General features: G+C 39.9%; 1 protein-coding gene across 5 annotated transcripts in view; it reads right to left on the minus strand.

Annotated features, from left to right (window-relative positions):
• The window catches only part of CABIN1 (calcineurin binding protein 1), a 126,849-nt gene that overhangs the window by 12,880 nt on the left and 100,304 nt on the right, over positions 1–13,665 (minus strand). For all 5 annotated transcript variants that reach the window (XM_075215644.1, XM_075215664.1, XM_075215635.1 and 2 more), the window contains exons 30-32: positions 2,862–3,025; positions 1,550–1,646; positions 498–1,106 (exon numbers count right to left, since the gene is read on the minus strand). In XM_075215644.1, coding sequence (XP_075071745.1) covers positions 498–1,106; positions 1,550–1,646; positions 2,862–3,025 — 870 coding nt within the window. The remainder of the gene's footprint in view (positions 1–497; positions 1,107–1,549; positions 1,647–2,861; positions 3,026–13,665) is intronic.

Below are 13,665 nucleotides of genomic sequence, written 5' to 3' on the forward strand. Positions count from 1 at the left end.
TCACCAACACTTATTTATATAGCGCCAGCAGATTCCGTAGCGCTTCTTCAGAGCAGGTGTGCCTGTAGCAGCTAGTAGCTCCACCCTGACCAGAGGTCTAATTAGGGTTGTTTAGTGGGGGCAGGAGCCCAGGGTGAATGCAAGAGAATCACGCAATATCGCATAGGATGAAAAGATTAGACCATGTGACTGATAATGGAGCTTGTAATGTGACTGTCCAATGAGTGTAATTCTCAATATCTGAGAAAATTATATACACACACATTATATATATATATATATATATATATATATATATATATATATATATATATATATATATCTATATATCCCCAACTGCTTAGTACCATAAATTTTATATCCAAAAATAGCGAACTAGTTTTTGTTACTTTCACTATGCGCAGGCCCATGTCTTGCAGCACATAGCATGCAGAGTCACCCAATACACTAGGGCAGCAGAGTTTCTTTACAACTGCAAGCAATAATTGACCTCTCACCTGTTTTATCAACATGTACGTTTTACACATGATCTTTTCAATCTTGGCCAAATCATATGCGGTGACTTTTTGACCCTGTTGCCAAACGCGATATGCCTCAAGGAGCAGGCTTTTGCTGCTCTCAGTATCATCTAATAGCTTGCGTTTGCGGCTGACTCTGAGTGGGGCATCCTCCATCTGCTGAGGTGGGTGCTGCCCTGGGTCTCTGCTCCCTGCAGACAGGTTATGCTTAGAACTAATACTCAGTTCTTCTAATGATAACTCTGGACCCTCAAGTCCCTTCTCCTTGAGGACCCTAGCTGAATCCTTTCGGTACTGGTCCCCACGTTTCTCAGGGTTGCAGGAATGTCCATCAAAGTCCATGGGTTCAGACGACTGTGGCTTAACTGCCTCTTTCACAATCCTGGCTTCTCCAGTTTCCATCGCCTGGGAGACATTAACTTGAACTGTCTGTCTGTCCCCATTCTCAGTACCTGGAGCTGCCCCTTCACCTAGAACCAAGTTCTTTCTGGGAGGTACATCTTTCCGGTCCTCTGGTGTGGGCCGGCCCGACACGTCCGTTGTCATGGAAGCCGTTAAGAACGGGCTGAGGTCCGAACTCTTGGGATCCTGGTAAAAGACACTCACAGTTTAGCCATGCCTGATCAATACTATAGTCAATCAAAATAGCAGCAAACACCATATTAGGCGTGTAGTAGTGAATTTTCATATTACATTTTAAAAAAACATACACAATTTAATAAATATATTTTATAGACATGCACTGTACAGCAATGCGTTACTGCCATAATCTGTGACTGATGAAGCAAAAGCTTCTGGATACAGTACATCAGCACATTAAGGCCATATGTCAACAGGTACAGTCAGAACAAACTATGAGGAAGATGTGGAATTGGTAATAAGTTTATAGGAGCACCATGCTTCATACAAGTTACATGTCAGAGCATCCTTACACATGTGTGGATCAGGATCCCAAGTACCGAAACAGCGAAAACAAAGACTGCACCAAATGCAGAAAAACTCAATGGAAGCGATGGTCCTCTCTTCCTTACCCCAGACAGGTCACTCAGCGTGTCCTCCAACACTTTTACGGTGAGGATGAAAGCTCTCTGTGATAGAACCTGCCGATCCACATCCCGCAAATACTTCCTACAAACAGGGGAAAAGGTTGGTTGTTATCAAGCATGTGTTTCCTGAAGATAATACTGGGCACCAAGCGTGTACCTACCTGGGAATAAAGCCATATTAATACAATCTACACCCCTATTAAACAAAGAAATACCATTATTTGTGCAATGTGGACTGTTTGACAGTAGGGCACATGTCATAATTATGGTATATACAGTTTCCTAAATACTATGGGTTCCTATGTGCAATATGGAGCTCCCTGTCTGTTAAATGCATCAGCCCAAATGATCACTGTTTATGTATTGTTCCACTGATAAAAAACAAACAAACACAAATTAAAATTACTTTCACTCCATCCCTTACCCCCATCCTTCTCATTCCCCAAATACCTCCATTGCATCCCCTGCCTCTTCTCTGATACACCTCACACCCATACATTCAGAACATAATAAACACTAAACAAAGAGTTGGTCATTCGCCTAAATTAATGCTATGTCCTGTGTACAACCACTTTGTATCTTTGTAACCATCTGATCTGCGCTGGCTTTTATTGAACTTTGAACTGGGGAAAAAAAATAAAGTTTAATGCACAAAACAATGGAAAAGAAGATAGGGTGGATAGCAAGTGAGATACAAGCAAGACTCACAAGGAAGAAAGGGGAATGAGCTCTACATAGAGGAGGAAAGATGAGATAGGGAGGAATTACAGCTGCAAATCTAGGCATCCATTCCAATGTGAAAAAACAGTGGGTTATCATGAAGATACTGTTGATTGCATCTGGGAACCATTCCCGACCACAACAAGCCTTAAGGAAGGAAAATTACTTTTCTAAAAACAAGATACATACGGTTGTGCTCCAAAATTCTGCCAATTGCTTCATTACAGAGTTCTTGGGCTCACTAATTGATTACATATGTACCGGTAATGTGCACCATTTATATATCTGTATTGTTGGTCACTGAAAGGTATTGAATAACTTCTAAATAAAACTAGGCACACCACTGAGGGGTCTATAACATTTATATCTACCAGTGATGCATTTAACATTGCCAGACCAGCTAATATGAAATACACATCCTGCCTACAACTGTTCATGTAGTCACTTTGCAATGTGCATGTGAACTAATTGCATGCAGCTTGTGTAATTATATGTATGTGATTATATAACTATGTAATAGTGGATGGTATATGTCTGTGCAATAAACACCAAGCTATTCAGTGAGCTGGACACTTACTTCCCCTGATCTGGGGTCCTCTGTAGCATGCACGAGATTTTTAGTAGCGTGTTGGAGTCTTTGAGTTGAGCCAGTACGTTCAGAAGGAGCACAATGGAACGGTTCATATGAGAAGCAAAACTGCCCGGGCGATCTATCTCATCCACAGGTATCCGCCAGATTCCCTGCAAGCCAGAGTGAGGAAATATATTAATATTATTCATTTATAAATCACTCTCTCACTATAAATAAAATACATACATACACACACACACACACACACACATTATATACATACGCACACACAACAATCAAGCATAAAAAGACAGATAATATTAAATATATATATTACTAATGGTAGAAAACAATCTGGCCCCAGTAAATCATCTATTGTTACTCTCATACAGCAGAATCTCCCCACAGGTAACAAGTCTCTAATGTCAAGCTATGAACACACCATGTTGGTTCTACAGGTCTCAATTCTCACAGCTAGGGCTTAGACCCGTGAGACATACTGGCATCTGCAGAGGATCCAAACCCCAGGAGGAAACATGAAAAGAAACAAAGGCTGTTTACACTAACCAACATATAACCTCATCTGTCCTGACTGCTGCTATGACACATATACACACACAAAAATGTAAATGCAGGGTATGAGTGACGGAAACATTATATTATATGAATGCCCCCCTTTGGATAAATACAATTACCTTTCTTTGGTGCAACATTGGAAAACACTTGACGTCCACTGGTATTTTCTAGTGATTTGATATCTCTCTCTATGCTATAACTCATCAATGTCTCTATACACTGCACCCCAAATATTACGCATTATCTGGCTGGCTCTCCTCCTCGCTCGTGGGTTAGATTGTGCCTAATTAGTAAGCCACCCAAACATCTTGATCGAGTTGGTGTGGGAGGAAGAGGTGTGGGAGAAGGGAGAGGGAGACAATGGAGGATAAGAGACTAGCGTTTACTTCTAATTCTCACTCTGTATTTATGCAGTACCAGATGTAAGAGTGCCATGTCTAAACAAAGCAGGAATCAGAGGAGTAAAACAACATTCGTATAACAAAATGTGCTTTCTAGAAGCAGAGATGTGATCGTGTGATAAGATTTGAAAATTGAAAACTAATCTTATGCACTGATGGTCTCTGCTGCTCCAAAAGTTCTCATCTAATAAAAGAAAGATCTGTGGTATCGATGCGATGATCCCTGACATATGCATTACCCTGCAGCACCTTCTGCTATTCCAGATGTGTACCTGTGCCTGACTCATCCTGGGCTTCCCCGAAACCTCAGTCTCCTCCATAGAATCTCCATTCCTTACTATAGGTAATGGAGTGATGTCCAAGTTACATGACATGTAGGAATACACTAGAAAGTTGGGACTTATTTGTATACCATTTACTAAAATACTGCAGGGAGAGGGGTTTATGATGTAGAAAATAAATCTATATCCTGTACATTATTACATGGCTATGGCAGGCACTGAGATAGCAGTAAAGGAGTAGGGATACCTGCAGGGTCATGGTCAGATGGAGCATGGCTTCCACATGACAGAGGGCTGGTGATAGTGAATAGTGTAAAGAGCATACACCTTGACGGAGCAGGAATGGACACATTCCTCATACACCGGCTTTACAGGACAAGGCTACCAGTAGGGGGAATTTACACTATGCTGCTTCAGGGTGAGGTTTATTTTTTAAATGTCATCCAGGTAATCTAACAAGCCTGACTACAGCAAAGAGGTAGACCAGTGGAACAAATGCCCTCAATCTAGTTATAGCGTGCATAACCAGGTTGGCATATCGTCTGCCATCAGCAAGTATCTGTTGCATATACTTCCAGATGATTAGAAATCCTTTACTCGGAAACATATATTGACATGTCCGGCACTGCTGCTCAATTCTCTAATCCCTTTGTTAATACTCTCCAGTATATAACCTCTTCTTCATGCTGAGCCAATATATCCAGTTATAAATGTACTGTACTTGCAGCATAGAGCTCTCCATGTCCTCTCTTCAAATTAACCACAATCTCACCATTCTCACACTGCTACAAAGCTGAACAGAGGACACCAGATCTCTGGCTCCAGCATGGTACTCTGCTACCTGCAGAATGTTATACTCAGAATTAATATGATTGGAGGAGAAGAACTGCCTGGGTTTTGGAATAGGTTTGGCTTTTGCCTTCTCTCAGACTTGAAAGGAATCAGTTCCAGACTTTAGGGAGCTAAGAGAGTCCAATGCTGATGAATAATTCATTCTTTTCCTGTGTGTGCACCCGCAGAGAAAACCAAACAGCAAACACAGGAACGCAGCCAGTCCTGCTAAGGCAAGCAAGGGAGGGGAAGTGGGAGAGATAAACAGACTTACAGCAAGAGGACATGAAGACTGGAGCAACGCACAGGAGATGGGAGAAAGAAAGAAGAAATGGGGGAGAGAGTGAACACAGATGTAAAAGAGGATGAGATGAACAAAGATGATATGTGTATGAGAAAAGGAAAAGTACACCTTGCCTTCCCCTGTAGCACCGATTCCTCCCCCAACCCTCACTTCCTGCAGTTATAAAGGGTGACATTACACAACTTTGCAAAGTCTAACAATAGCTATTTATAGAACTGTAGGAAAAGTCATTCAGCCAAATGAGAAGAGGTCTCCCCTCCTACACACAGATCCAGATATACACTCACATGCAGCAACACATGGACACTGCCTGGAATGCAACAAGATACAATGCAATAGCCAGAAACACATCTAAGCATTCACACATTGTCACTTACACATAGATGGATTAAACCATGCTTTCTCTCCCTACTGTGTCAGTCCTGTTTCTGAACCAGTTTGGAACTTTGAGAGGAAGAGCACACATGGGTTAAGCAAACATATCTATATAAAATGCATACACTGAGACATAAGCACAACTACATACATACATTCATAGCTCCAGGGATTAAGAAGATAAACATATTTTGCTTATACAAAATACGCAAACATATTTGAAGACTGGCCCCTAACTAATCTACCTACAGTGTGTATGTGTCATGCTTAATGGTAATCGTGCACAGATAGCGACATTCTAGCAGCCTTAACATCTGTATTGACAGAAGGAGGAGGAGGTAAAAAAAAAGGAACAACTCACCATCACAGTAAAGAAAGGCCCCTCCAGTTGCACATCCCTCACAATGACTTCAAGCTACTCCAGAGTGGGGTGCAGCTGGTAGGGTGTGTGAGAGTGCAGGGAGGGGAGGTGTGCAGCTCAGGCCTGGCACAGCCTGGTAAGCAGCACCAGGGGCTGAGAGGAGCAGCAGTGACAGGCTGTCTGTATCTTGCACAGCCTTCCGCTTCACACCCACGCACTCCCCTCTTCCCTCCTGACCCTGCACTAGTCCAGCTTGTTAGTGTGTGGATCTGTGTGTATGTGAGCTTCCTTAGCACCGCCCTTAGCCTGGGGCAACCAATCATCCACAGCCAGTGTATCCTCCCACATGTACACCCACGCACACAGCCACAGAGCTAATGCACCTAGCAAGCTGTGTACATACATTCTGTGTATACAAACAACTCTCTGCATATGCAGTCACTTCTCTCCATACATATGCACCCTTGGCATGCTGTACACATGCAGTGTGTATGTATAAATGACTAGTTGTCTCCATCTACTTTATGTCTGCACACAGCTTGCTAAATGCATTAACTCAGTGACTGTGCATAAAACATGCAGTGAATATGATTGGTAAACTACGTACCCAAATACATACAATTATATATGACAAGCTGCCTGCTCATGTTCAGAACACCTACTTCCCACTATAAAATGTAAACAAATATGTCTGTAAAGCAATCACAACCACACCGTTACGTGGAGAAAAAGATGCAGAGAAAGGGGTAGGTGGCATTTCTAATAATTACAAATGCTTCTCAGCAAGTCAGGTAGAGAAGTCCATAATGCGGCTGTGTCAGACAGACACTAATACCAATTAGCTGATATTACACTAGTGCTTGTTTATGTCACTGTATCATACTGCAGCTTCACGGTTACCTGGAAGCCTCCCCACACCCGGTATTACTTCCTCTTTCACAAGGCAAAACAAGACTCGTATTCTGTAGAGAAGAAAGCTTCTATCATCTTTCAGTAACCCTATACGCTGTGACCAGAAATCAGCCATTGCAGAAGACTCAATGAGGTGCATTTATATAGAAAAAAAAATTATTTTGCTAATTTATTCCAACATATGGCACTTTCCCTATAAATCAAGGTGTGCTAGTTTCATGCCCCAAGTTTACCTCTTCATGAGAATGGGGTTCATTGTTACAAAAAGAAGGGGGGGGGTGTGGAATATGGTCAGGTGAGACTTGGCATAGGAAAAACACTGTGGCATTTGGGATATTTATAAAATAAAAGAGCTGTCAGTACAGTTTTTGCCGTTTATTTTCGGCAGCTGTTATTCTGCAGTTTTGTTAAGGTAATGCACTAGTTCATTAAATTGCTCTATGATCCACGAACTAGTGAACATAAATGCCTACTATATACCATGCAGATGAAATAAGGCTGTGTGCTTCCAAGCAACAGGTGCTTCAGGGTCCACTCCATAACAACAAAAGGCCACACAAATACTGCTACAGAGACTTAGGGGAACATATTCGGATGATGCAAGATCTAGACTTTGTAGCAGAGACAATACTACATCTTACTGCACTTTGGTTTTTTTTAATAGAAAAGATGATTTTAATACGGTATATTTCACCTAGAATTAGAAGCTTAAACTCACAGATAACATTTTCTATAGATGTGCAACATATGACAAAACTAAACATATAATTGGATCTAACTTACATTTACCAAATATGTAAAAAACATCAAATATTCCTGAACTCCACAAATATACCAATTACACTGAGAGTACTTACAGCACAACAAACATATACTGCCTAAAGATAGTGGAGCCAGGAGCAATACTAGCCAGATGGACCACTATAGGCAAATGAGAGGCAATGTGAATCCTCAGTCAGTTCACTTTTGTTGTGTGCAGCAATGCAGATTTTCATAGAAACTGACAGGGACATCAGCAGTACCATCCCACCCACAATCCTGCCAACTGTACCTGCACAAGTAATAGCAGCTGAATCACAGTTTATCTGGAGCTGCTACTCCACTGTTTGATATGACTTGGAGAGGTACACACTGATGCTATGCCCAGACTGATCCAGGTAGGCAGAGCGGGTCATTTGCAGACTCTTGTTTGGTAGCTATGTTGTCTTCCAGAAAACCTCCACAGCATAAATTATATGTATATTATACATCTATATATCAAATTGTAAACATTTTTGACCTGAGTTCACATTGATATGGCATCTCCATGTTTGTTTAAAGGTTACAAATTCTGATAATTGTTATATTGAATGTACTACATACTGTATAGAACTGTCAGATGTTGGTGCATTATAAAGTGAATAATAATGAGAATAGTAAATAATATATTAGATTACCAATATCAGGCCCAGGAAATGGTACTTATGTGGTCTGTTACATGAAAAATGCCACTAATATATGAAAGGCCAGCTATTTTCATCATTATTTATTTATTCATATTTTGGCCAACTTGTTTGTCTACTTATAAGTATGACTGAAGGAAATGTATGGTTAATACAAAAGAAAATGTAAAGTATACAAACTCTTGCTATATGTCTGTAAGTGACTCCCCTATATCAGGTGGGGTTAGGTATAATAATCATCACCATTTATTTATATAGCGCCACTAATTCCGCAGCGCTGTACAGAGAACTCACTCACGTCAGTCCCTGCCCCAATAGAGTATACAGTCTAAATTCCCGAACACACACACACACACAAGGGTCAATTTGATAGCAGTTAATTAACCTACTAGTATGTTTTTGTAGTGTGGGGGAAACCGGAGCACCCGGAGGAAACCCATGCAAACACAGGGAGAACATACAAACTCCACACAGATAAGACCATGATCGGGGATCGAACTCATAAGGCAAGCGCTGAGGCAGAAGCGCTAACCACTAGGCCAACGTGCTGCCCTATGCTATGCGACATGTAAAATAAAGACAGCAATTAATAGTATAACTAGCCTGATCCTCCAGTTCTTTCTTATATTCGTTTTACTCATGGGTCCACATAGGTCCTACAAATCTAGGCCTTTTTAAATTTGAGGTAATTAGATCTTCCCAGGTCTGCTAATAATTGTCAATGCAGAGATGTATTTTTCTTCATCTACTAAGCTAAGTTTATTTGTGTTCTGGCAGGGTGCATACAGTGTGAGCCTGACCAGCATGAATAGGACTCTTTTGCCCATAACGACCTGTAGGTATAATCCTAATTGTAGCTTTCAGTGATCTGTTTTGCTGGTGACTTTACATAATAAGCTGTAAATTTGTGTCTTGCCCAATGCACAGGTTGGGCATTGTGTGCAGGGTCCTCTTACCACTTTATTGGTCTTGCTTTATTACATTTGGTGTTCCCAATTATAAAGCACTGCAGAGTGTGCTGGATCTACTTACATAAATGTTCATGATTTTTTTCTATAGGCTTATTAGAAAGAAAAAATAATAAAAGCATTTGCAACGAATGCATATTTTAGTTAAATGATTACTAAACTCTCAAAATGCCATTTTTCACATCTGGTCAAAAGGAAAGTGTTACGTCCCCCTCCATTACAGAGAACTGATGCCCCTCCCATATGTTTAGGACACTGTCCTAATGGCAATGGATACAAGATAGATTTGGAAAGGTTGTTCTGGTACAGAATGCAGTGTATGTAAGGGGTTAATTACAAATCCTGTATGAAGCGGTGGGGATAAACCAGACATGTCCAATATCTAGAAAGATCTGCAATCAACATGACAATTCTACTAAACTGCCATCAGATTTTCCATCCACTGATAAGATGGCAAAAATACTGCATATAGTTTGAATGTGTACTTATTTCATATGTCCGTATATTTGATTTAAAATATATTACAGAGAAACAGGAGTGAGTATGGACAATTGGATTATTGAGATGTTCCAAGACAGAATTAAAGCACAATGCTGCAGGCTGAATGTTTTCATAAAGGATATAGAAATCCAAAGTATCTTCTAATATCCATATTAATCCTTATCATAAACAAGTTTCAATTTCAAACGAAACACATTGCTGGTATGACGTATTTCAAAGATCCACATTCATTCCTTCATAAAACACTTTCAGTATGAGTTATGTGGCACAAGCGGCATCACTAATCACCAAATATAAGTGATATCATCACCATATATATTAATGTCACTAATGTTCCCTCTAGGCTGAGAAATCTGGAAAAAAAAAAGCATTGAATCTTCACCCAATGACAGCTTTGCTATAAGAAGTCGCATTGAGAATTTGCTGTTCAGTGACATCCTGCACAATGCATTTTCAACAGTATAAATTCCACATTATATACTTATCTACACAATCTTCTGATGTTAGAACATGCTCAGTATAAGGCTATGCTTAAGGAGGCTAATATTATATATATATATATATATATATATATATATATATATATATATATATATATATATATATATTTTTTTTTTTTAAAAGAATACCTGCATAACAGTATGTTCCAATGTCGTTGTTTAAAACCACGCAACCTGCTCTCTAAGTGCCTTTAATTGATTGTAAAAGTCATTTGTTACTTGTAATATTTATAATTTACATTAGAGTACATATTTTTCCATATATCTTCCATCTCTCCTGTCTTCTTTCTCCTCCCACCTTCTTTAACTTTATTTACCACTCTGTAGCATTTGCCTGCAGGTAGCCGCAAAGTGGCAGTGAGAATTGACAATATGAATGTCGGTCTGCATCAATTTCACTACATCTGTCCTAAGAAAAACCATAACGCAGGGTGCACACCTATGCAATATTACTTCAGATGCAGTTTCTGTAACGATTTTACAAACAATTGATAACAGAATATGTGATCAGACAAACGGCACTCTACCAGCACCGCTGCCATTAAGCCCAACACATGCAGGCACAAAAAAAGTGGTAGCTCTACTCTGGAGGACCAATGACCCTTCCAAACCTAATTCTCTGGCAGGAAACCAGTCTCCTATATAGTGTTTGAACAAAGCATTTCATGAATTGGACCAGTGAGCTCTTCGATATGTTTATCATCTTGCATAATTCAAAGACAGGTTTGGTGCAAGTCTTCATGAAGTAATAAGAATGAGCTTTTATTTGTGGTTCATCAAAATATGGCATGCCAGTTATTCCCTGGTCTATCAGAAATGCCGATTATTCTGCCAGAACCTTTGTGAAGACCAGAAGCAATGGCTTGAACTTAAACGAGAGTCCTTTAAATTAGCAACGCTGAATCTAAAGCAAATCAAAGGAATATTTGTGACTGTTAATGAACTGGAGTGTGTAAGTATACATCTTGCACACAAATTAATGAAGATATATATTAAACTATAAAATAAATATAAACTGTGAATGAAATACCCGCCTTGATCCACTGCTTGAAATACTATATATAGTATTTAGCACCAATGTTTTAAGATTTCAGAACCGGCACTGGGTGGAATACCTGTTCTTCTTGGGAACTATAAATAGATTGCAATTGTAACTAGAGAATTTTTTGCAACTTCAGTACTGCAGTGATATGAACCTCAGAACGGATGATTCTTCCATCTGTTAATACTCTTCTTTTACTGGATTTTTGGTGCCTATCAACTGAAATAAAACAAAAAGTGAGAAGTGAATGAAGCGGTCACCCTGCTGGGATTTATTGAGATGGCGGTACATGTATATATGTATAGTCTACATATACACAATACTGAGCAGTAATAGGAATGTTTTGCATCTCTTATGAATCCTTTTATTAAAAATTGTTTTGAAAACCTTTTTCCCAAAATGGTACCCTGGTAGGAACTCGGTCATAGTCTCCCATAGACTTCTTATGGTATCCCATTTATTTTACGGATAACCACACCACCAAAATTCCGCTGGGAAGCACATAATAAAATGGGAACAAGACCTGAAGTCTCATGAGATGACACCATTTGCATCCAAGCTGAAGCTGCATGATTAGTACCGATGCCTGAAAGCAGGAATCTAAGAAATTGCCAAATGAATGGTCTAATAAACCTCAAGAAAACATTTCTCTGATCAGAGCAAGTAATGTCACGGGACAGAGGAAATGCCACGCAGTGAATGAAGGTGCAGATTGAACTGTAGTGGACACCTATGGAGGGATCCAAGCCTGTCCATCTGTGATAAGCAACAACTCAATGTACTGAAGAATACTGCTGTTGACAGAACATCACGATAAAATAAAACTTTTCGACAAAACAAAAATCTGCAGGAAATGACAGAAACACACAGTGTCCTGATCTGTATCACACACGCATGGGACAAAATAACAGAGTTAGTTGGGGGAGAAGCCCACTACTTAAAAAATGTTAGTCCTGCCTCTCTAGTGAGTTCTCGATTAATGCCCGAGCATCTTCAAGGTCAACAGGAGTGTTGTAGAAAATCAGATGTGTTGAATGTCACCAAGAACTGGGATTCAGATCTACTTATATTTGTGTTTAATGATGGCAAGAAATATCAATACATTGACAAATAAGGTGAATGAAAGCCCGAATAATAGACATGTTCAGCGTTTGGGAGGAAAAGTATATCTACACACAGTTTTTTCTAGTACAACTACAAAATGTTTAGTTACAAGACGTAATGTTCAGCTCTATATATAGTTGGAAGGCAGCATGATAGTCCTTAAATAACAAGTCATTATTAAACATTCATTGATTAAAAAATAAAAACAACAACTTTGTTGAATAATATACTTGAAATACAGAACTAATTAAATATGTCAACCATAATCTCTTTCACCCCTTTACAGGTTGCTATATTTGGAGGAACTGTTTCTCTGTACAAGAGTAACTGGCTTGTAGGCTTCCTCTGTAGGAATACACTGCAGGTCATTCATGAAGCACAGAGCCTCAATTTGTGTAAGCACACTTAAATTACCATCAAAGCCCGTAGGTTTATGGAGCAGGATGGTAGCATTGACAGAGGAGCAAAGTTGGAAACGCTGATGGGAAGAGTTGTGCGGAGTGAGGGCTTCCCTTACTAAGGTTGTAATATGAGCATTGATGCACCCACTTTTGCCAGGCAGTGCTAAAATGGTATTTCATTTTGCAGAGCAGGATATTTTTTAAACAAGATAAAGAGATAGAAAGGATGCATTTATTTTGCATGCTCTGCAGAGGGATGCATGGTTATTTTCACTCCATAAAAAGACTGGAATCTTGCACCGCCTCAGTTGGTGGTCTTCAGGTGTCATCTTATACTTTTAATGGATTCATTTTCTGTCTTCAGTTGTATTTCAGCAGAGAGGAACGCTTCATGTAATACAAAGCTTCACCACACAAAATCAAAACAGTACCAGATGTTCATTCAAAGAAAAACAAAACAAACTTTAATGAAATGGGTGGTTCTAAGGTGGGGGTGGAGAAGGGACCGGAGAGTAGCTACGCACCTTGATTTATATTTGGCAGACCATCCAGGCACAATGCAAGACAAAGGCATTTGTGGTATGCATCAGTTAGCTTTGTAAATGAGGTCCATTGTGTATAACTCCTTTACAGGGAGTTAGCCAGTGACGTCACTGCAGCTTAACTAACTGGAATGTGAGCTTCTGCCCTGTATCATATCTCTTTAGTGCAGGCCTGTCCAACCTGCGGCCCTCCAGATGTTGTGAAACTAAAAGCCCCAGCATGCTTTGCCAGTAGACAACCAGTTGATAGCTGGAAGGGCATGCTGGGA

Source organism: Mixophyes fleayi, chromosome 1 (genome assembly GCF_038048845.1).
Source record: "Mixophyes fleayi isolate aMixFle1 chromosome 1, aMixFle1.hap1, whole genome shotgun sequence".
Taxonomy (NCBI): Eukaryota; Metazoa; Chordata; class Amphibia; order Anura; family Limnodynastidae; genus Mixophyes; species Mixophyes fleayi.